The sequence below is a fragment of the Cheilinus undulatus genome, linkage group 13 (genome assembly GCF_018320785.1).
Source record: "Cheilinus undulatus linkage group 13, ASM1832078v1, whole genome shotgun sequence".
NCBI lineage: Eukaryota > Metazoa > Chordata > Actinopteri > Labriformes > Labridae > Cheilinus > Cheilinus undulatus.
In genome coordinates this window covers 19,244,784-19,269,786 of record NC_054877.1, presented here as the reverse complement: position 1 = coordinate 19,269,786, position 25,003 = coordinate 19,244,784, and the positions used below count along the sequence as shown (strand labels likewise).

At 42.0% G+C, this 25,003-nt stretch overlaps 2 protein-coding genes across 3 annotated transcripts in view; one reads left to right on the top strand and one right to left on the bottom strand.

Moving 5' to 3' along the window:
- yes1 (YES proto-oncogene 1, Src family tyrosine kinase) overlaps positions 1-12,382 on the top strand; it is a 48,903-nt gene extending 36,521 nt beyond the window's left edge. For both annotated transcript variants that reach the window (XM_041803278.1, XM_041803279.1), the window contains 5 exons: positions 1,491-1,670; positions 3,996-4,072; positions 5,171-5,324; positions 7,469-7,600; positions 10,691-12,382. In XM_041803278.1, coding sequence (XP_041659212.1) covers positions 1,491-1,670; positions 3,996-4,072; positions 5,171-5,324; positions 7,469-7,600; positions 10,691-10,899 — 752 coding nt within the window. In that variant the 3' untranslated portion in view covers positions 10,900-12,382. The remainder of the gene's footprint in view (positions 1-1,490; positions 1,671-3,995; positions 4,073-5,170; positions 5,325-7,468; positions 7,601-10,690) is intronic.
- Positions 12,383-12,436: 54 nt separating this feature from the next.
- clul1 (clusterin-like 1 (retinal)) lies at positions 12,437-24,708 on the bottom strand. Its single transcript, XM_041804191.1, has 8 exons — positions 24,606-24,708; positions 21,715-21,863; positions 21,460-21,630; positions 20,655-21,096; positions 20,417-20,539; positions 20,116-20,330; positions 12,908-13,086; positions 12,437-12,728 (listed from the first exon to the last, which is right to left on the bottom strand). Exons 1-8 carry the CDS (start codon positions 24,706-24,708, stop codon positions 12,713-12,715), a joined length of 1,398 nt encoding a protein of 465 aa, XP_041660125.1. The 3' UTR covers positions 12,437-12,712.
- Positions 24,709-25,003: the final 295 nt, after the last annotated feature.

Here is a 25,003-nt window from a genome sequence, read left to right as displayed (position 1 = left end):
TGTTGCAGATCTACTTTCCAGTTTACAGACTCGTGGGTAACTTGCAATTAACTCATCATTTCAGCTGTAGGAACTGCTGATCAAGGAACCTTCAACTCCTTTGAAATTTGTTGGTTTGTCTAAGAACTTAATGTGGGTATAAGCAGGTTTCTGAACAGAGCTCCTGCTGAGTAATGTACTCCTTACGTAAAGCAAAACCATGTGCAGATGGGAATCTTGTTGTATCATAATTGAAGGAAATCCGTCAGCAAACTGAACCAGATGTTGCTGATGTAGTCAGAAATGGCAGCTGATGAAGGCTGATTAGTTTTAGGATCAGCTTCAATGAATAATTGGTGATCTTCCTATGTCAGCAACACACATGAATAAGAAATACACATAGTGTTTATGTTTTATGCAAACACTGATCATTAAATAGTAAAGCTACAAACGACCACATGGACATACATTCACAGCCATTAGTGTTTACATATAGAAACAAAGCATCAACTTTACATTATTTATAACACATGTAAAGTTAATGTGAAACTCTGCAGAAGCAGGAAAAGCACAGAGTGTGTTTAGAGAGTGATTCATGTTTGCTAAGAGCTGAGTGGGGCTGACCTCAGTACAGATCTGGTCTTGCTGTCTCACTGGCCCACATACTGATGCAAAGACTGATTTCTGCACGCAGCTCAGTAATGACAGGTCAGCTCCTACGCTTCAGTTCCTGGGGCCCGCATGTGAGACAGGGGCCTGTGAGTGAGCATGACGCTCCTCTTTCATCACTCAGTCTTTCATTAAGTGTGGCCTGCAGCAAGCCTCGACCTGCGTGCCTCCACTGTGCAATCCCAGGAATCCCTCTCTCGCTCTCTCCTCCCTCCCTCTCTCTCTCCTTGTTCTGTGTGGTTTTGCTCAACAGCAACTTCTTCCTGAAACTCTTCTTCTTGCCCCTGCCTGTTAAACATTTTACTTTTTTTAAATGTCCTGCAGGCTGCCAGTTGACCTCTACTCTCCTACAACCACATGGTGTTAGTAGATATTATCATTACCCTTCTTTGTCCTTCAGCTCGTGTGTGTAGTTTGTTCAGTATGATTCATTCATGAAGGTCAGCCACATGACGGAAGCAGCAGATCTCCTGCCTCAGCTCATTGTATGTAAGCAGGGCGTGAGTAAGTGGCTCTCAAACCAGGAAGTGCCTGATTATTTAAGCCATCATGTTCTCTCTCTTCTGAGCCACTCTTCACACATGGGAATGCTGCCAGGGATCACTGGCTCGCCGGCTGATTTTAGAATCCACTTTTTAATCACTTAAAAGGGGTCGCAAAGTCTTTAATGCACCTGCAGTGTTAAGTGTTGCAGGATGTATCACTTAATAAATTGGAAATGTGTGAGATTCATTGTTTCCACACCTAAGCTCCACAAATGCAAAACAGTTAAGTGCTTTATTTTAAGCAAAAGAGGTCATTTTGCTTATTTTATTTTTTTGTTATTTTCTTTTTCTCCCTAGGCACATGGAACGGCACGACTAAGGTGGCCATAAAGACCCTGAAGCCAGGCACTATGTCCCCAGAGGCTTTCCTACAGGAGGCTCAAATTATGAAGAAACTCCGACACGACAAACTGGTGCCTCTTTATGCGGTGGTGTCTGAGGAGCCCATTTACATCGTCACAGAATTCATGGGAAAAGGTAAAGACAAGAAGATGTACACCTTGGACTAGTTATTCTCTTGCATATTAATGCATTTAAGGGGTAATGTAACATTTTAGTAAACAGCTTTTTCATCTAGACCCACGGCCAGCCTCAGGTGTTGAAAAATAAAGAGTAATGCAAAAAAACTGCTGTTCCTTGAGCATCCACTTGAGGCAGGAAAAGCCCCATAAATGTTTAGATTAAATAGCCCATTTTTACTGTAAATATAAACAAGTTTACAGCCTTCTTCAACAATGAATAGCTAATTTCTTTACCACACAAACTCTACAGTGTTTGGATGTTTTTGTAACTCACCTGATTTGATAATATTATGACTGAGAGTGCGACATATTTAGGTGCCCTCCTGGGTTACCTGGCAGGTAGTTCAAAGAAGCTGTTTTCCAGGAGGCTTAAGGCCTGCCTCAGTTCCACCTCTTTGTTACAAGGTTTGTTACAAGGCCACTCAGAAATGGAGATTGTCGTGCCATACATTTCAATTCTCTTGGATATCAAGCAATACAAATGAAGCCGGGGACTCTACTTTCTATCATCTTGCTCCCCTCTTCATAATTTACCCTTATTACTCAAAGGTAAGCAGTTAGTTAGTGATCAGTCTGTAAAATACAATAAAGGGGTCTGTATCTCTCAGACATCCCCTTTCACAGACAGCTAGTGTTAGACACCTCATCTGTCAGAACAGATATATGTGGTAAAACTTTCAAAATAAAATTGGATTGAACTTCCAGTCCGGTTAGGGTAATGGTTTAGGTAATGGTTAGGATAGCAAAAGTTAAACATTGAAACCTGACCTTCAAAACCTTTTCACAAAACATTTAATAACGCCAAATAAACAGTCTGCTTATAGGAATTGCAAGCTCTTCCTCCATGAAAACATTCTGATGTAGTTTACGTAGGTCTGTTAGCTGCACAAGCTATATTGGTTACATAGCTATGTAGCTAATATACCTAAAGCTAAAGCTCATGGATATCTACACTGAGGAAGCTAATATTAGCAATGTAAGCTATGCAACTACATTATCTACATAGTTTACATAGCTATATTAGCTTTAGCTATGTTTTCTAAAACTCGCATTGCTAAAGCTTATATAGCTACATTGGTTTATGTGGTGATGTTAACTACGTAGCTAGCGTAGCTATGCTAGCTTTAGCTAAAGCTAATGAAACTAAAGTGTAACTACTTCTTAAACAGGTCCATACATGATTTAATCCCAGAGTAGACCTCTGACCTTTATATTTTTATGTATGACATGTTGCGGGGTCTTTAATATTTGCAGTTTTATTTGTTTTTATGGTACCTATGATGTCATGTGATGTCCGTGCTCTAATGATGTCTATGATGTCTTAGTTTCATGGCACCTTGTGATGTCTGAGTTCACTGTTTCTCATGAGGCTGTTGAGTTTATTGTCTTAGTCAGGTTTCTGTATAGGGTTCTGCTGATATTGTTGGGTGCCCTTTTGTCCTGTTGTCTTTGTTTGGGTTTTGTTGCTTGTTCTTCTGTTTGCTTCTGCACATCAGAGGACTTTGTAACTGCCCGACTTTGTCATTTTCAACCAACTTACATAATACAACATTTTATACAGTTATTGTTTACATGCTTAAGAGCATTTTATTGTATGCTGCATCTATTTGTCAACCATTTCTCAAAGAGAAGATATGAAGGTATAAGAATTTCACTACTGATGAATTCAATGTCCCTGCAATCAGAGGGAGGAATGGGAACATTATTAATACTGGGAGTCATCCAAAATATCTAATAATGTACATTCTTAGTCTTTGCAAGTTTTGTATAGTTTACTTAAATACATTTTCAACCCTGTCCCCCATCATTGCAAAGTCATCGCATATTTTTAAAACCAAAATACCATATAAGATACCTTGATTTAGGCAAAGAAAAGAAAAAGTCACCTAGAATTAATCTGAAAATTCTGGAAAAAAAATGTATGAATCTTATCTTTATGAGCATAAAGAGCATTTTGTGCAACCTCAGAACTGTCCTCTCAAATCACAATAAAATAATAGAAACTTTCTTTAGTAAGGACATGTTATTGTTTAAATGTCACTGCTTGACTGCTGAACTTGAATTCAACCCTCAAGTGTGTGAAAACCAGCTGAGCTTAACAACAAAGCTTGTTATGTTTTGTAATCATGTTTCCCTAGTGAGGTTTTGGTTATTTTGGTGCTTTCTAGTGCACTATATTTGTCTCTACTGATTCTTTATTTATTTCTGATTTTTGTTGTTGGTACCTTGCCCAGACTGCTGTATTGATCATGCCTGACTGTAGTCCTTTAAACTCCCACAGGTAGTTTATTGGACTTCCTGAAGGAGGGAGACGGTAAATATCTGAAGCTACCCCAGCTGGTGGACATGGCTGCACAGGTAGGATGAAAACGCAGCGTGTGAGCACTAACACTTTGCCTCTTAAGCTTCCCAGCTGCTGCTTAAACTCTGTGAGGGAGGCATTATCATGCATCATCAATAAAACAAAGAGAGCTGCTTGTGGGTGGGTTCCCAGCCGTGTGTGTAGGTGTGCATGAGTCAAAATATTCAAAATAAGGGTTTCAGTTTGTTTTCCATCTGGCTGTTATATTTATTTAGTACCCAACATGACATTTCTACCTTCACCTCTTCTTCCTCCTCCTCGTCCCCTGCTGTATGTGACTCCCCTCAGTCTCCACCACTTAACCGCCTGTAGCACTTAAATGCCGCTCATAAGAGGCCACTTGAGCTCTCTGCTTCAGTCACCTCCTGTGATCTGCTCTTAATTCTCCTCTCTGTGCTCCCAGGCTCCTTTTTCTCTCTCCTTTCCCTCTTTTCCCTCTTCTCATTCAGCAGTGAAAAAGGGCTTGAGTGTGACACCGAGGCGAGCTGAAACCCTGAAAGCCTCAGAGGGAGTTGAGTGAGAAGATGATGGATAGTTGTGTTAAGAAATGTGGCCATTTGTTAATATCAAAGGTTCATATTAAGGTCTTAAAACTTTTAATACTGCCATACTTTGAATAACCAGTTTAAAATGATACAATCTCTGTTACAATGATTTGTACTGAAAAGTTCTAGGGCTTTGAATATCATAGATTATCAGTCATATTTTTAACCAAAAGCTGCTTCTGGCAAAAAAAGAGAAAATTGGTTTTGTAAATTATACAGAGGTATTGGGAACATGTTAATATTTAGACAGTATGCAGGAGTTTGCCTGCTTTTTTGGTAATTTAAAACAAGAAATTTCCCAGTACTGGGACCCCATGACTTAGTTTTCAAGTCAAATATAAGATCAAGAAATGATACCTCACTGTGAGCCCTCTCTGTCGAAGTGTTCATGGTTTGTATATGTATTCACAAAAGCTTAACAATTCTACACTAGCTTTCTTTGGTTGTTTTCTCTAGTTGGTCTCTGTCTGGATGAAATTGTCTCTTTCTTTACCTCCTCCTCTTTCCCCCTGTTCATCTCTGTGTCTGTCCTCTTGAATTCTCCATCAGATTGCTGACGGCATGGCCTTCATCGAGAGGATGAACTACATCCACAGGGACCTGAGAGCCGCCAACATCCTGGTGGCTGATAACCTGGTGTGCAAGATCGCTGACTTTGGCCTTGCTCGGCTCATCGAGGACAATGAATACACAGCCAGACAAGGTGTGTGGAGAAAAGGGATGCATTTGGTACACAGCAACACATAGGCTTATGTTGGTTTTTGTTGGCTGCAAGAACTTAAATTGGCAACAAGTATTCACATTTAATTTATTCAATATTATCTCAAGAAATATGGAAATGAAAAAATCATCCTTCACTTCAAGTTGTTTTGGTTTACATTTACTTTTTAAAGACTAACTGTGGAATTAGGATTTAAAAAGGAATTTAAAGATTATGATGGCGTCAGGCCAAAACCTTCAATTTCCACTTTGCGGGAAATGACATAAAACACTAGATTTTTAAAAATAATACTGAATGGTCAAAGTCAGCATTTTTTTGACTCTTTATATTGCTTTGGAATTTGTTAAAGCTCACTGGCAGATAAACCACAGTTCAAACTCTCAGAGATAAAGGAGGGATCACATTACCAAATCTCCAGGATTATTATTTCCTTGCACAGGGCTGAACTTTGGCTGATAGGTATAATACAGGATGTGAGACAAAATGGAAAGATATTGATTGAATTGGGGGGAATATCATGTACAAAGCTTGATTGCTGACAAAGATTTTTTTTAGACTGTAGCATCAGGCTGCAACGCAAGATTTTAAAAAGTGAAGGGTAATTTTCTGAATGCACTGTCTGTTAGCATCACTGACATCACAGTAAATCACTAGACAACAAAAGTCAGGACAATAATCAAATATGGGAGACTTACTGTAGGGAGGTCTTGAGGTGTCTGAGACGTGTCCTTGATAGTCGTTCACTATGAGACACTACACAGGATCAAATAACAGATTCTGGAGCCAGTGGGTTCTGAATCTTGTCACTGTTGGGTAGGGCTATAATCATACTGAGAACACGTAGTCTGACCTTGGCTTCAGTCGATATAATCTGCTATCATAATGCCAAGGATGTACAATGTAGAAATGTTTCTTCCTTATGATGATTAAAACCATGAGACTATCATCTGTTGCACAAACAAATGATTAGAGCACAAAAATATGGTTAATTTGCTAAAAATCTCACAGAACTTTTTCATTTCTGTGTCATTTATATTTTTGTGAAGATAGGTTGAGTTTACTGTTAGCTTTCAGAGAAATTCTGCAGTTGTTATAGTCCACCATAGACAGCTCTATGTAGGGAAAAGGGATGAGTATCAAAACTCAGTTCCGTGTTGGTACTGGTACAAACAAATCTGATACCTATTGGATCGATGCCTTATTTCAATACCACTACATCCCGATGTGATCCTCTGCCACTCAAAATTAAAGGCACAAAATAGGGAAAAGAAATTGTGCACCCCTGATGTAATACCATTATAGTATGAGTTTTGCTTTCCCCTCTCACATAAAAAGCCAACATCTGTTTCCTTCTATTTTCCTATGTTTATTGGAATCTTTAAAAGATATTTCACTCAATTCTATAAGTTAGCATTAGTTCATGCAGGACATGGAAGTCATAAGCCCAGCCGGCATCAGCTGACAGCCAGCTGATCCCAGTTATTGCCTCCCAGCTCCCACAGCCAATCAAAGCTGTTTCTCTCAACACTGCAGTGTATTTAAAAATGACGTACTTCTCAGTAATGACTGCCTGTATTAATGCTGATGCACCACGCTGCTGCTGCTGCTGCTGCTGGCGAAGCTGAACCTCCTCCACCCCAGCCTCCTCCTTTATAGCATAAAGCTTGTTGCACCCTCATTCAGATTCATGCTACTATTGATTAATTGCATTTGAACCAAATTTATTGTATTCAGTACTGTTTAGCGTATATACATCTATCCATATGGGGGTTTCTAACTATGCAATCCCTGGAAAGTCAAAAGATGTGGGATGACTAACCCAGGGAGCTTTTATTGAGGAGAGCCTTCTCCATCAAGCAAAACTGATAAAACATTTGCAATAAAACGGTTTAAATCAAGAATACTCTGGAATAAAAACACAATTTTTCTTCTCTTAAAAATATCAATTCAGGCTTGTTTTGGACATTTAGGAAATATTGATTTAGCATTGCTATCTGTAAAAAAAAACAATGGCACCCAACTTTTGAAGGGAAAAGACAATATGTGGGTTTGGTCACAACCAGTGTTTATACAAAGAAAATAGTCAGAAAATTCCTCCTGTTTGACTTTATTTTTTGTCTTTTCAGGTGCAAAATTCCCCATCAAATGGACAGCTCCTGAGGCTGCTTTGTATGGCCGCTTCACCATCAAATCAGACGTCTGGTCGTTTGGTATACTACTGACTGAACTGGTGACCAAGGGCAGAGTACCATACCCAGGTACAGATGTGATGGATGAGACCTACACAAACTTCTGCATCATTTTAAAAGTTTTGATATATTTTAAATATGTGTCACCAAAACACGAGGGATAGTTTTTCACAGTTTCCTACATGAAGAGCTGAAATGATTCGCTCGTCGGTGCCTCTGGATAATTCCTACATGCTATTCTGATTCTCCATGATCCGAAGCTTTTAATAGCGATCTCTTACACATGCAGATTAGAATAGAAGTGCATGTTGCTGATATGAGTCATCACAGATGTCTAATGGTTTCTCAGAGCATGGGAAAGTACCCCTAAACTCTCTCATTTGGGCTCCCTCTTCTTTTTGCCTCATTGCTGCCCCCTGCTGCCACAGAGCGGTACTGCTGTCAGCGTGTCAGTGTTGGTGACTGTTGAAGTGGCACTGATTACAGAGAGAGCCATATGGCGGACTTAACCACCATCTCTGGTGGAGGACCATCTGGCTCCAGTGGTCCTCTTGGTTTTAATGCAAACTGTTGGTTTTGATTAATTCACCTCAGAGATGCAGAGTTTTGGGGCTGATCCCCCTCCTTTCCTTTCTATAACTGAAGTGTGAGTCACCAGACATTTCTGGCTCCCGTCCTGCTGTGCACACAGTTTTATTTTTATTCCCTTGCTTGGTAGAGTAGAGCACTTTGAAGCAGGTATAGCAAGATCGCGTGCCAAGTGTCTGCATTGGAACACATCATCATTTTTCCACTATTTCTGTCTGTGTTTATATTAATAGATATGACAGGCATGTTATTAGAGCTGAGGTTCTGAGTTCCAAGACATAAATCATGCTAACACCTCAACATCCGACACACCACCGCCACTATATCCTGGTCTCAGCAGGTGATCTGGGTCTTTCCTCTCTCATAGTGTGAGATAACCTGATCCCCACTCTCCCATACAGAGAGGATGAGGCAGAAAGACGTGGGGGGAGGATGTGCCTCCAACCATGCCACCGACTCTGTGTCATACCTCTTTTAGCCACAGTGGAACTCCCCATGGAGCTGTTTCTGCACGGTGTCACAGGGTTCAGGATCACTGTCTTACTGTCTCAAGGAGCACTGTAAAATTCACATCATAGCAGGTGTATTTTTCTTATTTCAAGTAAAATGTTGGTTGTTTACACCGATTTCTGACACAACCATTCGAATCTCATAGCAGATATTTAGACTTATCACTGCAAGCAGCATTTCTCCACTCTTCTGTTGTCCTATTTTAAAGATTTGGTAAAGATAAAGAATTGTAGCCTCAGCTTCCTATTCTTGGTAGAGAGGAGTGGCACCGATTTGATCTTCTGCTGCTGTAGCTCACCTGCTTTAAGGTTATGCTTTCAGAGATGCTTAATTTTTAATTATGGTTGCCTCTCTGTCTGCTTGAACAAGTCTGGTCATTCTCCTCTGACCTCTGCTATCAACAAGGCATTTTGGCCCAGAGAACTGCCACTCTCCAATATTTTGTTTTTTTGTGGACCATTCTCTGTAACCTCTAGAGAGAGTTGTCCCTGAAAATGCCAGCACATCAGCCATTTGTAAAATATGTAGACCAGCCATCTGGCAGCAGCAACAGTGGCACATTCAAAGCCACTTAAATCACCTTTTCTATTCTGATGCTCAGTTTGAATTTCGTTTTCTTCATGCCTAAAAGCACTGGTCCCTGATCTCTGAGTAGTTTTGTCCAAATTGGTTATTTGGTGCAAAGAATGGATGTGACATCATGTTTTTTAGCTGTCTTGTCAAGTGCTTGCCTTGCAAAGCAGATGAATTTGCCAGACAGGATCTTGCAAAGCTCCAGTCTACAACTTTTGTGGTTCAAACCAGTCTGCATCATTTGAGGAGAGCGAAGCAGTAGCTATGTGCAGGGTTAGGTTGTTCTGTGGGGCAATAGTAATGACTGCTTCCAGTGTAGCGGTCAGCTCAGATGTTGCTGTAATGTAGCAGCAATATTATCACAATTGAACCAAATTCCTTTATGAAATAAAAAGCAAAGAACAGTAATGAAAGCTTTTCATGAAGGAAAAGTTGTTTTTGCTGTTCTGCCGACCTGCTTCAGCACGAGTCTGTGATCATTACAGTAGGGATTGAGTTTTACTTTGAGCAAATGTATGCAATGCTTGGATGTAGCTGTAAAAAAAAAAGCAGCAGGTCGATCAGACCTTGATCACTTTTCTTTTCAAAAACAAGAGCAAAGAGCCACACCAAAAGCTTCTCTTAGCAGAGAACATATTTTTGCACGTCTACCGTTTGGCTTCAGCCACTAACTAAGCTAAGCTCTGTTGTTCAAACACTACGGCAGCACCTGCATAGTTCAGGTTAGCACTGGAGCTCATTTTGTCTTGTTGCTCTCATTGGGTCATCATAAATGTGACAGACTGAACTTTGATCCAGTCATCCAGTTTCCCGGATGAATGTGAAATATATCTCATGCAATATTAATCAGTCTATGTGCCATGTCAGGTTAAACAAATGCAGGAAGAGAGAGCACAAAAAAACTAACTATTCAGTCACACTAGAGATGTTCCAATACCATTTTTTCTTCCCTATAACTATTCTGAAACCAGAACATTGTACATGCACAAAGCACATGTACATTTGTTGACAGCCCCTTACAAAGCATTCTGAGAAAACAATGTGGCCATTAGTGGCCAATAATGCATTAGCAATGTCCAATGTCCAATCTGCTTGTGTGGATTTAAACACTTGTACCCCCGATACCAGTACCAGTTTTCAGCACTGTTGGATCTATTTCTGATATTGTTATCAGAATCAGAAAACTGCTAACTTCAATTACACAAAGGAAGATTCAGGATTGTGTTTGATTGATGAGAGAGGCCTCTTTCTGCCTGCTCCACCCTTCGTCTCAGCCTCTATCTTCACTGTTTGATTAAACCATTGGCAAACACATTTATAAAGCATCTTTGTCACCTCATTGAGATTGTGAGTAAAAAAACTAATGATGACGTTATTAATGTACGCTCAATGGAGCAAAAAGCTGAAAATTTTAAGTAATGTTAGAAAAACACTGATTGCAGTCTTACCTGTAAATTGAAACCTTTTTTTGTCTTTGTTTTTTCCCAGGTATGGTGAATCGGGAGGTTCTAGAGCAAGTAGAACGAGGTTACCGCATGCCGTGCCCCCAGGGGTGCCCTGAGTCCCTGCATGAGATGATGAGGCAGTGCTGGAAGAAGGAGCCTGATGAGAGACCCACCTTTGAATACATCCAGTCGTTTTTGGAAGACTACTTCACAGCCACGGAGCCACAGTACCAGCCAGGGGACAACCTGTAATGTGGGCCTGTTTTGCTTTAAACTCTGGCATCTTTCAGATCAAAACTTGGGAAAATGGAGATCTTCAAAGGGGAGAAGCCTTGATGAGGCTGCAAAGAGAGAAAGCTACAAACTAGTCCACAACCACGCTGGTACATCCACAAATATAAGGAGAAAAATGTTGGGAGGTAGAGATTTACCTCTTTTTTTACAGATGGACCAAACGTTTGAGGAAGCGTTCATTTTTTCAGATTGATGCTGGTACGTTAAACTCTGGGAATAATCCACATTGACTGGCCACAACACTGTGATCAAAAAGCAAGGGTTATTTTCCCTTTACTTCAAATCAGCGGCTAATTTTAGATGTATTTTTTTTACTTTTTAGATGATAAATGTCCCCCTCTGATTTTTTAAAAATTTATTTCACAAAATTTTTTGATATTGAGAGTAAGAATCTTCATGTACATGAGTTTATTTGTAGGTTGATGAGTATGTTTTTAAGCCACCCATGAGTGGTTGAATCGTCAAGTATGTGCTGTGACTGTTGAGCTTTGATGGTATAAGGGGGAGGGAGAGGAAAAGAGCAGACTTTATGGTTGCAAGAATGTACAGAAATTTCCAGAGATGTACATACAGTATGTGCAGACAGATGTTATTTTAGCAGGTTTGATCAGGTGGATGAAAGAGGAGTGATTTGTATGATTCTTTATGTCACTTGAATGGCAAGTCATGTCAGTTTACTCAGCTTTTTTTATTTAAACAGGGACTTGAAATCACAAAGAGGTTATTTTGATATATAAAAAACATTTTTCTGTTGTTTAAATGTTTTAAAAATGACATTTCAGCTGTGAAACTTAAGTCAGATTTCTGTTAAAAATAAGCATATTCTTTAATTTGGTGCACCATTCTGATTGCTGTAAAACACTTACATATTTCCTTTCCCTTTTTTGCAAACGTCTGTGGTATTTTTCCCCTCCTTTCAGTAAAAACCCAACAATGCCTTCAGTGTCCTCAGTTCTGTGTCTTCTTGAGATAAAGCATCATCCAAAGCCAACAACAGTAAATCAGTCCCTTTCATTTCTGTGACTATGCAAATTGGAAAATCTCAAATAGCGTTTTCCAATGTCTAGCTGCCATTATTTCAACATTTAATTACGGTCTCCTTTTTTAAATGGGTTACATGTGCAGCAAGGTAAAGAGAACAGACAAAACAAACACGTTGCACTCACAGCAGTGAGATTTTACCAGTGTAAAAGAAAAATCCTAAAACCAGTTCTTAGAGGTACGTCTACAGCTTGTGCAGCAGTACTAAATTTTTAAGATGAAGAGGTTGTCGTTCAGTAAGCTTAACAATGGGACAAAAATGTGAACTTTAATTTCCTTTCTCATGAGAACTTTACATGACTGTTCTTAAACATTTGGACTTGTCAGGGGCTAATATTGAACTTTCTGAAATGTGGTAACTAATATGATTTTGTACAGAAAAATAAAAGTTTTAATTAAAGCTTTGCCTTTAGCGTTTTTGTTTTTGAAAAGTCAGCCACAAAGGAGCCCTGCGAAAGTTTTACACATCATTTTATTCATTTATTCATGCAAGACTTCTCTTGAAGAACAAATGCATCATAAACAGTTTCTTGTGCTTTGTTTTATGTATGTACAACATTAGCCACGAAGTATGCTGCATATTTTCCTCATTTTACATTCAAACACCCTGAGTGATATGGGTTTATTTCAATGTATTTACATTTTAGTGAGATTATGCTACTCAACAGGAACACAATCTAGTTTTATTCACAAAGAAAGTGCTGGAAGAAGCTCTGATGAAACTGTAGGGTCACTCATCCTCAAACCTGTGAAGAAAGACTTGTGTTTATGTTTGAAAATCTGATTTTAGAAAGTAGAAATGCAAGCAAAAAAAAGGTAATTTGGGCATACTTAAAGAAAAAAAACAGTGTTTAAAAACATCTATGCCATTTTGAGAGATTTTTTTACTGAAATAGAAGATACTAACCAGATTTTAGGAACTCACCTGACCATTTCCTTGTACTTGTTCAAAGCCTCCTGGGCCACATACTGGATGAAGGCTGGGTCCTGAAGCTCTAACTCTCCAGGGACAGAAAGGATCAGAGGGGGAGAGTTCAGGATGTTCACCTCCACTGTGGTTTCTCTCTCAGTCAGATTCTGTTCATCAATGATCTTTGGCGCCACCTGGAGGGTAAAAGGAGAAACAATCTAAGCCTCTGACATCTGTAATGTAGTCTAAACGAGAGTTACAGCTGTAACTAAGGTTCTATGAATTCTGGATGACCGCCAGAGACGGTATGCAATACCTGGATATCATCGCGCTGTGGCGCGCAAGAGGTCGAGACATAATACCAACAAAGTCACATGTGACCTGGTGACGAAAGCAATCTGATAAGAAGCCCTGTCACCCAGCAGTCAACTCCTACAGAATCTTCTCGACAAGATTCCGAGTGACAGAGAACTCTGGCGGTCATCCAGAATTCATAGAACCTTAGTTACAGCTGTAACTCTCGTTCTATTTCATTCTTCCTGACCGCCAGAGACGGTATGCAATACCTGGATGACCCATACCAACAAGGTCACGAGGATACACACTCACCTTGCTTAGCAAAGAACTGAAGAAGCAGACAGGACTGCTGTTGCCACAGGATAAGGGGCTGCCACATTGACCCGATAGAACCGAGCGAAGGTGCAGGATGATGCCCAAGCAGCTGCAGCACATATGTCATTGAGCGGAACGCCCTTCAAGGCAGCCCAAGATGTAGACACGCTCCTGGTTGAATGACATTTCACAGAAGGGACCTGGAGGCCTCTCAGACTGTACGCCATGGAGATGGTATCTACAATCCAGTTAGAGAGCCTCTGTTTAGACAAGGCTTGTCCCTTCCTGGAACCACCATGACAGACAAACAGTGCATCAGTTTTACGAAACTCTGCAGAAACCTGAATGTACTGTCTCAAGGCCCGGACTGGACAGAGGAGGCCAGCACCGTGGGACAGTTCCTCCACCCCAGACGGTGGGGTGAAAGCTGCCAAGTTGATAGGCCTATTGACATGAAAGGCAGAAAGCCTCTTAGGGAGAAATGAGGGGTTGGGCCACATGGCAACCCCCGAGCCATCAGAATGCCAATGTAAACAGTCACTGGAAATAGAGAGGGCGTGAAGGTCACTGACACGCTTAGCAGAGGCCATAGCGAGTAAAAAAGCGGTCTTACCAGATAACCATCTGAGTTCAGCCTGATCCAGTGGCTCAAATGGTGAGGAGCAAAGGGACTCTAAGACAACAGGCAAATCCCAGGAAGGTACCCGCGTGGCAAAGGGAGGCCGCAACCGCAGCGCGCCCTTCAAGAAGCGACTCACTAGAGGATGTGAACCCACGCTACGACCATCCACAAATACATGCTGAGCTGAGATAGCAGCAACATATACCTTAATGGTTGAGACGGAGAGACCTCTATCCAACAACAACTGCAGGTACCTGAGCAATACAGGAACAGAGCAACACACTGGATCCTCATGTTGATCTGTACACCAACTGGAAAAGAGTTTCCATCTGTTGGAATACAGTTCCCTAGTGGAGGGAGCTCTCGAATTTAGTACTGTCTGGACCACCGCCTGCTCACAGGAGCTCAGCAGGGAGCCAGGCCCTTCAGCGGCCAGACCTGCAGTTGAAGACGTTTCGGCTGAGGGTGCCAAATGCGCCTCCAACTGGGACAGAAGATCCTGCCTCTGTGGGAGAGGCCAGGGCACTCCGTTGAGAAGCCGACAAACAACAGGAAACCAGACTCGCCCTGGCCAGTACGGGGCTACCAGCAGCACGGAATGGTTGCTTCTTTCTATCCTGTGAAGTGTCAGCATGAGCAGGGGGAGAGGAGGAAAAGCATACAGGAGGCAGTCTGGCCAGGGATGCGCTAGTGCATCCTGTCCCAGTGGACTGGTCTGTTCCGAGAGGGAAAACCACAGTGGGCAATGCGTCGAAGCCTCTGACGCAAATAAGTCGACCTCCACTCTGCCGTACCTCTCCCAGATCATCTGAACCACTGAAGGATTCAGCCTCCATTCGCCTGGTGGGGGCCTCTGGCGGGAGAGCATGTCTGCTGCCTCGTTCTGCACTCCTGGCAGGTGCAGAGCTCTGAGGCTCGCTAGGTGGGGTGATGCCCACAGCAGTAGCCTCTGTGCCTCCCTTAGGGACTTGATGGACCTGGTGCCACCCTGGTGGTTCACATGGTAAACCGTAGATGTGTTGTCCGAACGCACTAAGACATGTTTGCCTTCCAAGAAGGGGAGAAAATGCCTGAGCGCTAGATGGACTGCACGCAGTTCCAACACATTTATGTGCCAGAGCCTCTGATGGGAGCTCCAAGTCCCCCTGACTGTCCTGTGGTGCCACACAGCCCCCCAACCTGAGAGGGAGGCATCCGTCACTACTATCTCCCGGCGGGACGGAAGTGAGCCCAGGGGAACACCGCAGCACAGATAAGTTCTGTCTCTCCAAGGCTCCAGGGCCCGAAGGCACTGGCCTGATACCAGCACCGTCCTGTTTTGGTGTCTCTTGGGGTCGAGACCCAATCCGTTGACCCAGATTTGCAAAGGGCGCAACGAGAGGAGGCCTAGAGGGATGACCGTTGTTGCTGCTGTCATTTTCCCTAGTAACTGGAGCAGTAGTCTGTATGTTATTCTCTTGCCCCTCTGAAAACGAGAGACAAGGCTGAGGATATCGTTCACCCTCTGGAGGGAGGGTGAAGCCCTCATCGACACTGAGTTGAGAGCGATGCCGATGAATGTGATGCACTGACTGGGAATCAAAGAGCTCTTTGCAAAGTTCACCGTGAACCCCAGTTCCAACACATGGGACAGAAGGGTTTCTGTGTTGCAAAGCACCTGCTCCTGTGTTGGAGCGCAAACCAGCCAATCGTCTAAGTAGGGAAGAATTCGCATGCCTTTGGCCTGCAAAGGGGCAAGTGCAGCTGCAATGACCCTTGTGAAGATCCGAGGAGCAAGCGAAAGCCCGAATGGGAGCACACGAAACTGGTAAACCTCTCCCTCGAATGCAAAGCGGAGGAACTGTCTGTGCTTGGGTGCCACTGGCACATGGAAATAAGCATCCTTCAAATCGACACTTGTGAACCAGTCTCCCTCTGACACAGCCTGGAGAACATCTGCTGTGCGGAGCATATGAAAACGCAGAACCTTTATGTACTGGTTCAGCTTCCTGAGGTCGAGAATGGGGCGAAACCCGCCATCTTTCTTCGGAACTAGAAAATAAGCTGAATAGAAACCCCTCTTCTGACAAGAACTTTGTACAGTTTCGATGGCGCCTTTCCTTAAAAGTGCCGCAATCTCCTGACTTAGAACCAGAGACCTCAAAGGGTTGACAACAGTCACCTTGATGCCATCGAACTTTGGAGGCCGACGTCTGAACTGAATACTGTATCCCCTGGAGAGAGTCATTAACACCCAGGGGTCTGAGACAAAGGCCTTCCAGCAGCTGAGGTGCTGTGGGGAGAAGCGGCTGGCACCCATGGCTTGGGAGTCAGGTTCGGCCCCCATAGCCTTTTTGCGGCTTAGGGAGTCGGCCAGAAGAGGCCCCATGCTTGGGGCCCCTGTCCCTTGGTGCTCGAAAGGCAGGCTGTGAAGGGGTCCGATGAGCATGGCCCTGTTGAGGGGAGGAGCGTCCAGCCCCCAAAAGACTCTGAGTCCTGGCTACAGGGCGATAACTGTTGGCATGCCTTGGTTTAGGCAGGGGCGCCCGGCGTAGATCAGCAAACTGCTGTCTGACCTTATTAACTTGAGCACTGCGCTCCAAGGCCTCTTGGGCTGCAGACCCAAACATCTGTCCCGGAACAACCGGTAGTGTGCGTAGGGTCTTCCTGCATGCCTCTGATAAGGGGGACTGGGCCAGCCAAACTTGGCGTCGGGCCAGAGTCAAAGTGGACATAAGTCTGCCAAGCTCTCTCGTCATGAAAGCAAAAGCCTGAAGTGAAGCATCACTCAGGCTCTGTGTGGGGGCATCAGCTCCGGTGGTCTGAAGGGTCTGTGACAGAGCCAGAACAAGGTGAGATAAGGAGTTACCGATGCGCCCCATCCTAGCTGCTATATCATAGCACTTGATGAGGAGGTCATCAGTGATCCTGCACTGTGGGCGCGGGCAGCGGGCATCTGGTCGGAGGGCCTCATCTGGGGAGACTATCAAAGAAGCAATAGATGCATCAATGGCAGGCATTTGGTCTAGCCCACACTGGGCAGCATCCTTCATAGCGGCCAAAACCCTGCAGTCACTAGGCAAATGGTGGAATGCCTTAGGGTCAGGCCAGCATCTTTTAAGCTCCTCAATGTATGGTACCGAATGAGGCACTTGGAAGGTAGACTGTTGCGGAGTATTTTTGAAGAAGGCATTGGCCGGAGCCATCTCAACAGGGGCAACATCGAGGCCAAGCCGAGAGATAGCCAGCTGAATGGCTTTTTTAACTGTTGAAAGCCCAGTGTCAACATCTTTCATGGAATCTGACTCAAGAGAGTCCATTCCTGAAGAGTGTGAGGGCGCCCTCATCAAATCCTCCTGCTCTCCCCCCTCTTTATCACTAAAGCAGTTCCCTGAAGCTGCAATAGAAAGGACATCTTCATCTTGCAGAATAGCAACAGGGGATAGGGAAGACAAGCTATCACCCTCACCGATCATAGGAGGTGGTGCTGGAGCAACAGAGCTAGCAACTGTAGCAACGGGAGGGGGGGCCTCAGGTTGCAAATTAAGGAGAAGGGCCTTAATCTGGGCAAATTCAGAGGCCAGTGTGTCCACCTTGAGAGCCAGCGGCTCCTCACGTCTCTGTTTCTTCTTAGCAACAGTGGAGCTCAACTTGTGTTTGCGTTTGGAGCTCAAAGAGGGGGTCCCGCTTAGGCTATTTTCATACCTAGCTAGCCTAGCGGCCCTCTCTGCCAACGGCATGCAGCGGCAATTACTGCAGGCCTGGTCTGTCATCGCCTGCCTTAGATGTTCAACGCCAAGGCATGTTGGACAAGTGTCATGGCCATCCTCTGCACTGAGAGGGGTCATGCAGGCATTGCAAGCTGAGAACATGGTCGCTGTCAAGCCCGGCTCGACTGCTTCCGTTTTCACGAACGTTCAGTTACGGTCGCTAATTAGTCAGTAAGAAGAAGCTCCAATATCGGGGTAGTGTGGGGCAAGAGCGGAAACACTCGGCTACACACCCACCAGGAATCACTGACTTAGCACCGTAGGTCTAGCAAGCAGCAAGAGCGAATCACACTCAGTCACAAGCCGTAGGAAGCCAGATCGCGGTAGTGAAGTTGGACGGTAGCTATGGAGCGAGAACACTCTCCGCTACTGTCCACAGACCTTATACACAGTCGTCGCTGTCAGGCGGGAGCACCACAGCGAGACCGGTCGGTCGAAAGGTTTGGAAGTAATAGCTTTAGCTAAGTCGGTGACTCCTGAAAATAGCAAGTCAACACAAGCAACGTTAGCCGCTACAGCGGAGACGCTAACGGCAACGACAGTAAACAAGAGCAATACCAGCCGGGAGAAGGTGATAATACTTACCTGCAAAGGTGCGGCAAAACTCCCGGTTAGGTAATGAACACCGGCTATGCAGCCTCTGGAGGACGGAACGTAGCTCCAACCGATGGGTTACGAGGCTACTAGCATAGGCGGCTAGATGCTAAGCTGGCAAAACAAACTGTACGACCTGAGTGTAATGGCGAGAAGATGAAAAGGAGTCGACTGCTGGGTGACAGGGCTTCTTATCAGATTGCTTTCGTCACCAGGTCACATGTGACTTTGTTGGTATTATGTCTCGACCTCTTGCGCGTCTCTGGCGGTCAGGAAGAATGAAATAGAATCTCCCTTCTATTTAAATTCCAACTCTCTTCTTCTCATGTAATGTTTTATCAACTTTACCAAATTCTTCTGCTATCACATATAAGGTGCAATGGAAATATTAAGTAGGTGAACCCAGACAGAAAACAAAACAATGCATTGTGTGAATTTTTTGTACGTCACCTATTCAGCAGCATCAGGCTGCAACATAATTAAATTGTAAAAAGTGAAGGGGGTCTGATTACTTTCTTGCTCTCTCTCCTCATTTTCAAACTCTATCCCAGGGGTGTCAAATTCAATCAAAGCAGGGGCCAGATTCTGGATTCAGGTCTAACTTTAGGGCCTAAAAGGGTCATCTTTTTAACCATAAACTGTCAACCTCATTTCACCAGTAATTAAATATGAAAAAAAAAACTTAGCACTGATGATAAATGATTTTGACATTAAAAAAGTTAGAAAGATAAGTTTAAAGGCTCACAATCTGAGAAAAGTAAATTTATTAGTTCAAAAAGGTCAAAACATGAAATTGAAATTAAAAATTAATGTTTTAAGAGGCAAATATATCTTTAAAAGAAAGTCAAAATCATGAGTTTAAAAGGTCAAAATATGAAATAAAATCTGTAATCATGGAACTAGAAGTCAAAATATGATTCAAAATTTTCAATTGTGAGTCTAAAAGGTCAAACCATGGGATTATGACGTCAAAGTTTGGAGTTGAAAATATGAGATAAAATACAAAATAATTGGTTAAAAAGGCCAAAATATGACTTAAAAATTAGAATTATGAATCTTAAAGCCCAAAATATTATATGAGAAGTCTAAATTATGAGTTGAAATGCTCAAAGTATGAGTATAAGTTTGAGTCCTAATTGTGATGCAGAATTGAAAATGTGAAATTAACACACAAATTCATTTCTTTTCCCCCATTCCTGACTTCTTATCTAAGTATTATCACTCCTTACTTTTTCAGATTTTATGAAAAATTTTAACTCATCAAGGATAAGTTGACATTTTTATACTTGAGGAAATCTGCATACCTCGTTCTGATGGACCAGTTGTAACAGAATTGTGAGATCATCTTGCGGGCGGTTTGACACCCCTGCTCTATCCACTGACCAGTCTTTTAAATAAAGGCATGAAAGCCCAATAATAAATCAGAAACAAGAACAAATGAAATATCTTATTTCATGTGGCAATGCAGTTTGAGTCCATTGAAATGAGTCATTATCCATTTTAAAACTTAATATGTAAATCATAAATTGTGAATAATTCTTTGTTGCTAAATCCACACGTGTTTCACTGTCTAAAGAAAAGATGGAAAAGCTTTGCAAAAAGATGCGCGAATTCTTTCCATCTGTTTTTTTCTTTAGTGTACTTACTACAGAGACACGGAAAATGTTCTCTGGAGCGCTGCTGTTGCTCACAGCTTGAGCCACCCAGCCAAATTCTGCCGCCATATTGCTGAGCCAGCTGACTGTTTCATCAGTGTGACGCTGCACGATGGATAAGATCTCATCATACTGCTCTTTGGACACATCTAGCAGCTGGGAGACCTCATCCAGCTCCACATGCAGCTCCCGGACACCCTGGCACTCTGGAGGCAGAAAGAAAAAGACATATGTAAGTAGAAGTCAGAATAAATCAGTGCAAACACTGAGGGCGGAGGTGGTGGGGTTTCACCTGTGAGCAGAGTTCCCTGGCAGGCCTCACATTGGCTCTGGAGCCTCCAGCACTCTGACGTCTGCTTACGAAGGTCTCGGCACAACTTCCTGTTTTGCAGGAAACGTGGAAAACTTTCCCTCTCTGCAGAATAGAGTAAACATCATGGTTGAGTATGTATATTTTAAGCAGGAACATACATCTCTCACGTAAAGCCACACTTGATACAAAATTTGCAACATTTTCTGCAATCCTCTACCTCTCTTCTTCTCTTCCTCCACTGCCTCCTGGATGTCATCGAACACCTGTGTCACCACAGCTCCAAACTCCTCCACCACACTCTTCCCAAAGTCAAAGAAGGAATCCAGGACCTCGTCCAGTCCCACACCCTGCAGGAAGCCGGAGTCCCGGGCAGGATCATAGGGATCTGAGGTGTCGGCCTTCTCCTTTAGGATGTCAGTGTTGTTGAGGAAAGCCTTCTGGAGAGCTTTGTCCAGGCGGCTGCTCATGGTGGAGACCAGGGTGATGCTGCGGTTCACCAGGGTGCCCACTTTGTTCATGAGGCGGTTGAAGGACTCCTCCACTTGGGTGACCTCTGTGTCAGTGGTGTCAGGGCCCTGGTTTACAAGGATGTCCCCTGCTTCAACAGGGGACTGATGGGAACCAAAGCGGCGGGACACTCTGCGGAACAAGTTCTCCACCTTGAAAGGAGGAAGTGTCAAAGGTGAGTTTATTTTCTTTGGGATGTGTGGCTTTACTGGATTAGCATGTCTGATCTTTATTGTCAAGTAATGTAAAGTTGTTTACTCGTAAAACCTCCAAACGAAGCAAAGTTTCTCTTTTATTCAACGTAACCAAACATGTCTATTAGCAGGGAAAAGAGATCACCAACTATGGCCAGAGTTTGATTTTTTTTTTTTTTGTTTTGTTTTTTCAAACGAAGGTAAAGTTAAAGCTGAACATGACACAAGTGTATGGTTTTTTGTTTTTTTTTTTGGAAATGTAATAAGTTTGCAGCTGTGAGCTGAGTGAAAAGGCGGAGGTTGGTTGTCAACTTTTCCTACCTTGTTCTGGAAAGTTGCAAACCCCCTTCGGCATGTGGAGGTGTAGAAAGTTTTGCACGCATCCTCCAGACAGGGTCTGCACTCCTCCCACTCTGACTGCAGGGAGTCTTTGCACTGCTCCTCTGCCTCCATCAGCTTGTCAGTCACCTCCTTAGCCAGCTGCACTGCCCCCTAGTGGCAAAAAGAGAAATATTTTCAATTCAACTTCTTTCCATTTCTGTCTAGCTTCAGAAAGGTTCATGTTGTTGGTCAGACCTTCTTCTTGTCGCTGCTGTGTTGGAGCGACCTCATGAGGTGTTCATGTTTCTGTTCATTCCTCCACATCACCTCCTTCATCTGCTTCACCCCGTACAGAGCCTTCTTCATCTCCTCATCCACCAGTTTCTCCCCACTCAAGGACAGCTCTTGGAGAAAGCCACAAAACAAGGTCAAGGTGTTTTATTAAGACTTAATATTCCACATTTTCTCTGTTTAACAGGAAGGGAATTGTTGTGGAACTTCTGACCATTACAAAATAAAGTTATGGACGAGTTAGATCACTTTTCCCTGAGATCCTGCATGGGCGTACTGTATGAGGACATTGCATTTCAGCGTCCAACAACAAAGTAATAGTTTCTACCATTTCGAATTTTTAATTGTGTGGAATGTCATTAAAGTGTGGGTGATTTGCATTTAAATGTTGGGAGAATTGTTAAAATTTGTTCAGGAATTTTTAAGTGAAATATTTAGGAATTTCCATAGGATTTTAGGGAATTTGTTTGAATACTGTGAAATTTGCTTGGAAATTTTCCACTTATTTTCATGGAAGTGTTTGTATATTGTTTGTATATTATGGAGGGTTTCATGGGGAAATTCATGGAAAATTTGCTTTGACAATTTTGTGCATTTTCATTAAAATAAGGGAAATTTGTGTAGATGTTTAGGGCAATATTTTTTGTATTTTTTAAATGAAATATTCAGGAATTTTCCTGAAAATTTGGGAAATATGTATTTTCTCGGACATTTGATTTGAATTATGGGGGTTTTGCCTTTATTTTTGGGGGGTGTTTGCATGTAAATTTGGGAAACTTATGTGTAAAGTATTGGGAATTAGACTGGGAATGGGGGAGGAGTCCTTTTAACATTTCAAGATTTTTATGAAAATTTTAGGGAATTTGTATGAATTTTTCATAATTTTCATGGAATTCTGGGGGATTAATTTGTAGATTTGTAGGAATTTTCTTTTACTTTTTTATTTTGAAAGTTGCTTCCTTTTTTTTTGTTGAATTTGCATGGAATTTTCTCTTTTTTTGTAATGTTTACTTTTTGTTTGGATGAAATTAGTTTGGAGGCCAAAGGGTATTTGTTTGGAAATTTTAGGCATTTTCACAAAAATCTGGGAAATGTGTAATTTTGGAATTTAATTTGAATTTTAGGGGATTTGCTTTATAGTTTTAAGGTATTTACGAGGATTTTCTTTTTTAAAATTTGATTGGGAATTTGGGGTCTTCGAAAATTTCATAGATTTTCATGATAATATCAGGGAATTTGTTTGTTTGGGGGACTTTTGCCATTATTTGCATGAAATTACATGTATATTTGTGCAAATTTGCTTTACATTTTTTTAAAAAATTACTCAAAAATGTTCAGGAATTTTGGGGGGTTTCTTTTTATGGAATGTTTACTCAATGAATACATTCCAATGAATTATTCGAGGTATTTGAAGAAGAAGACATTTCGGGGTACTTTTTATAGGTCAAAAATATATTATATGTATGTTATATGTTCACAGAAATTTTTTAAGGAATTTCTCTGTTATTTTTGTTTGTTTGTTTGTTTGTTTGTTTGTTTGTTTTTGTTTTTTTGATGTGGATTTTGGAAGGGAGAATTTATAATAAATTTAGAATTTTTAATTGGTATTTGTAATTTTGGGATATTTAAGTTGACTTTTTTTAATTTTAAGAATTTTCATGGAAATTTCAGGGAATTTGTTTTTTGTTTTAGATGTTTCTTGGACTTCTCATGGAATTTTGGGGAATTTATTTGTAAATTTTGAGAACTTGAATAGAAATTTTATGAGAGATTTGCTTGAAATTTTCAGGAATTGACATGGAATTTTTGTGAAAATTTGTCAGAATGTTTAGGCTTTCTGGTTCAGGTTTGCTGAAAACATTTGGGGAACATTTGAAGACATTTTTTGGGTACTTTTTATGGGATTTTTGGGAATTTGTGTGGACTTTAGAAATTTAATTTCCAGAAAATGTAGACCTTATATTGGAAATTTTGTCAGTGCTTGGCATAACTAATCTTTGTGGTCCTTTATCAATGTGACTCCAATACCTCTCAGTGACTGAAACCATTTCTTATCAATTGAAGATCCCAAAACTACTGATCATTTGGCAGGCACACAACCCGAATGCTCAAAAATTATCCAGTGCTTTATTCTCTACAGAAACCGAGCCCTCATGAGATTTGTGGACATCATTCTTGGCAAAAACTAAAACTTGTTCAAAGACAAGAGCTTTTAAACTTATCAGGTCCCAAATACATGGGAGAAACTAAAAATGCATCTCAAACAAAAGCTCAGGTGTCAGGAGGATATGATAAGTATGACATATGAATCTAGCTTGTGGTTAAGTGGCAGAGCAGCTCTTCTCTCTACCAAAAAGGTTGGGGTTCATTCCCTAGCTCCTGTGCTAACACCATAGTGTCCTTGAGCAAAACACTGATCCTTAAATTGCTCCCACAACTGAAACAGTGGTTGTCAGTCTAATAGACGTGTAGCTATCACTAGTGCTATGGAAAAGAGTCCTGACATCATCATTAGAGAGATATGTAACTAATTAACATGTTGATCATGGTTTTCTCTGCAGGCAGAAACAAAGAGCCCTGTGTTTCTAAAAAACTGATCCTAACTATTAGCAGACAGTATAACGGTATAATGTGATTCATATGACAAAACAGATTAAATGAATAACCAGCAGCTGTATAAAGTCTTTAACATGAATGAATTTATGCATGGTAAATGTCTGTTTATTGCACATTTGTTAAGGGACTGCTGCCATAAATACGTTTTAATTCTCTCAAGTTGTAAAGGTTAAAAAAAAAAAAAAAAAAAAAAAAAAAAAGAAGGCCCTGCGAATAACGTTCAGATTTTGTTTTCTCACGTTTGAGGGTGTCCTCTGAGATGGCTGTAAACTGGTCGTCTGGGGTTGAATGAAGGACCCCCAGAGTCCCCACCAGGACAGCCAGTCGCAGCAGGAGCTTCATCGCTGAGTGTGATCTGTTTCTCTGAGGACAAACTTGATCTGGAAGAACATGACAAGAGGGGCGCAGGTGTAATCAGGTTAGAAATATATCTACACATCTTTACTGCAGGATAACATGGAAACAACAGTGACTTACCAGATTCTTCCTGTAAAGAACTCTCTGACTCTTAATTATCTAAGGACGCACTCACACTAGGCCATCCATACCGTGCCTGGGCCCATTTGAGCCTCAGGTGCTTTTAGACCAAAAGTACCCAGAACTTTTAGTGCTAGGAACTTTTCTTTAATGAATGAAA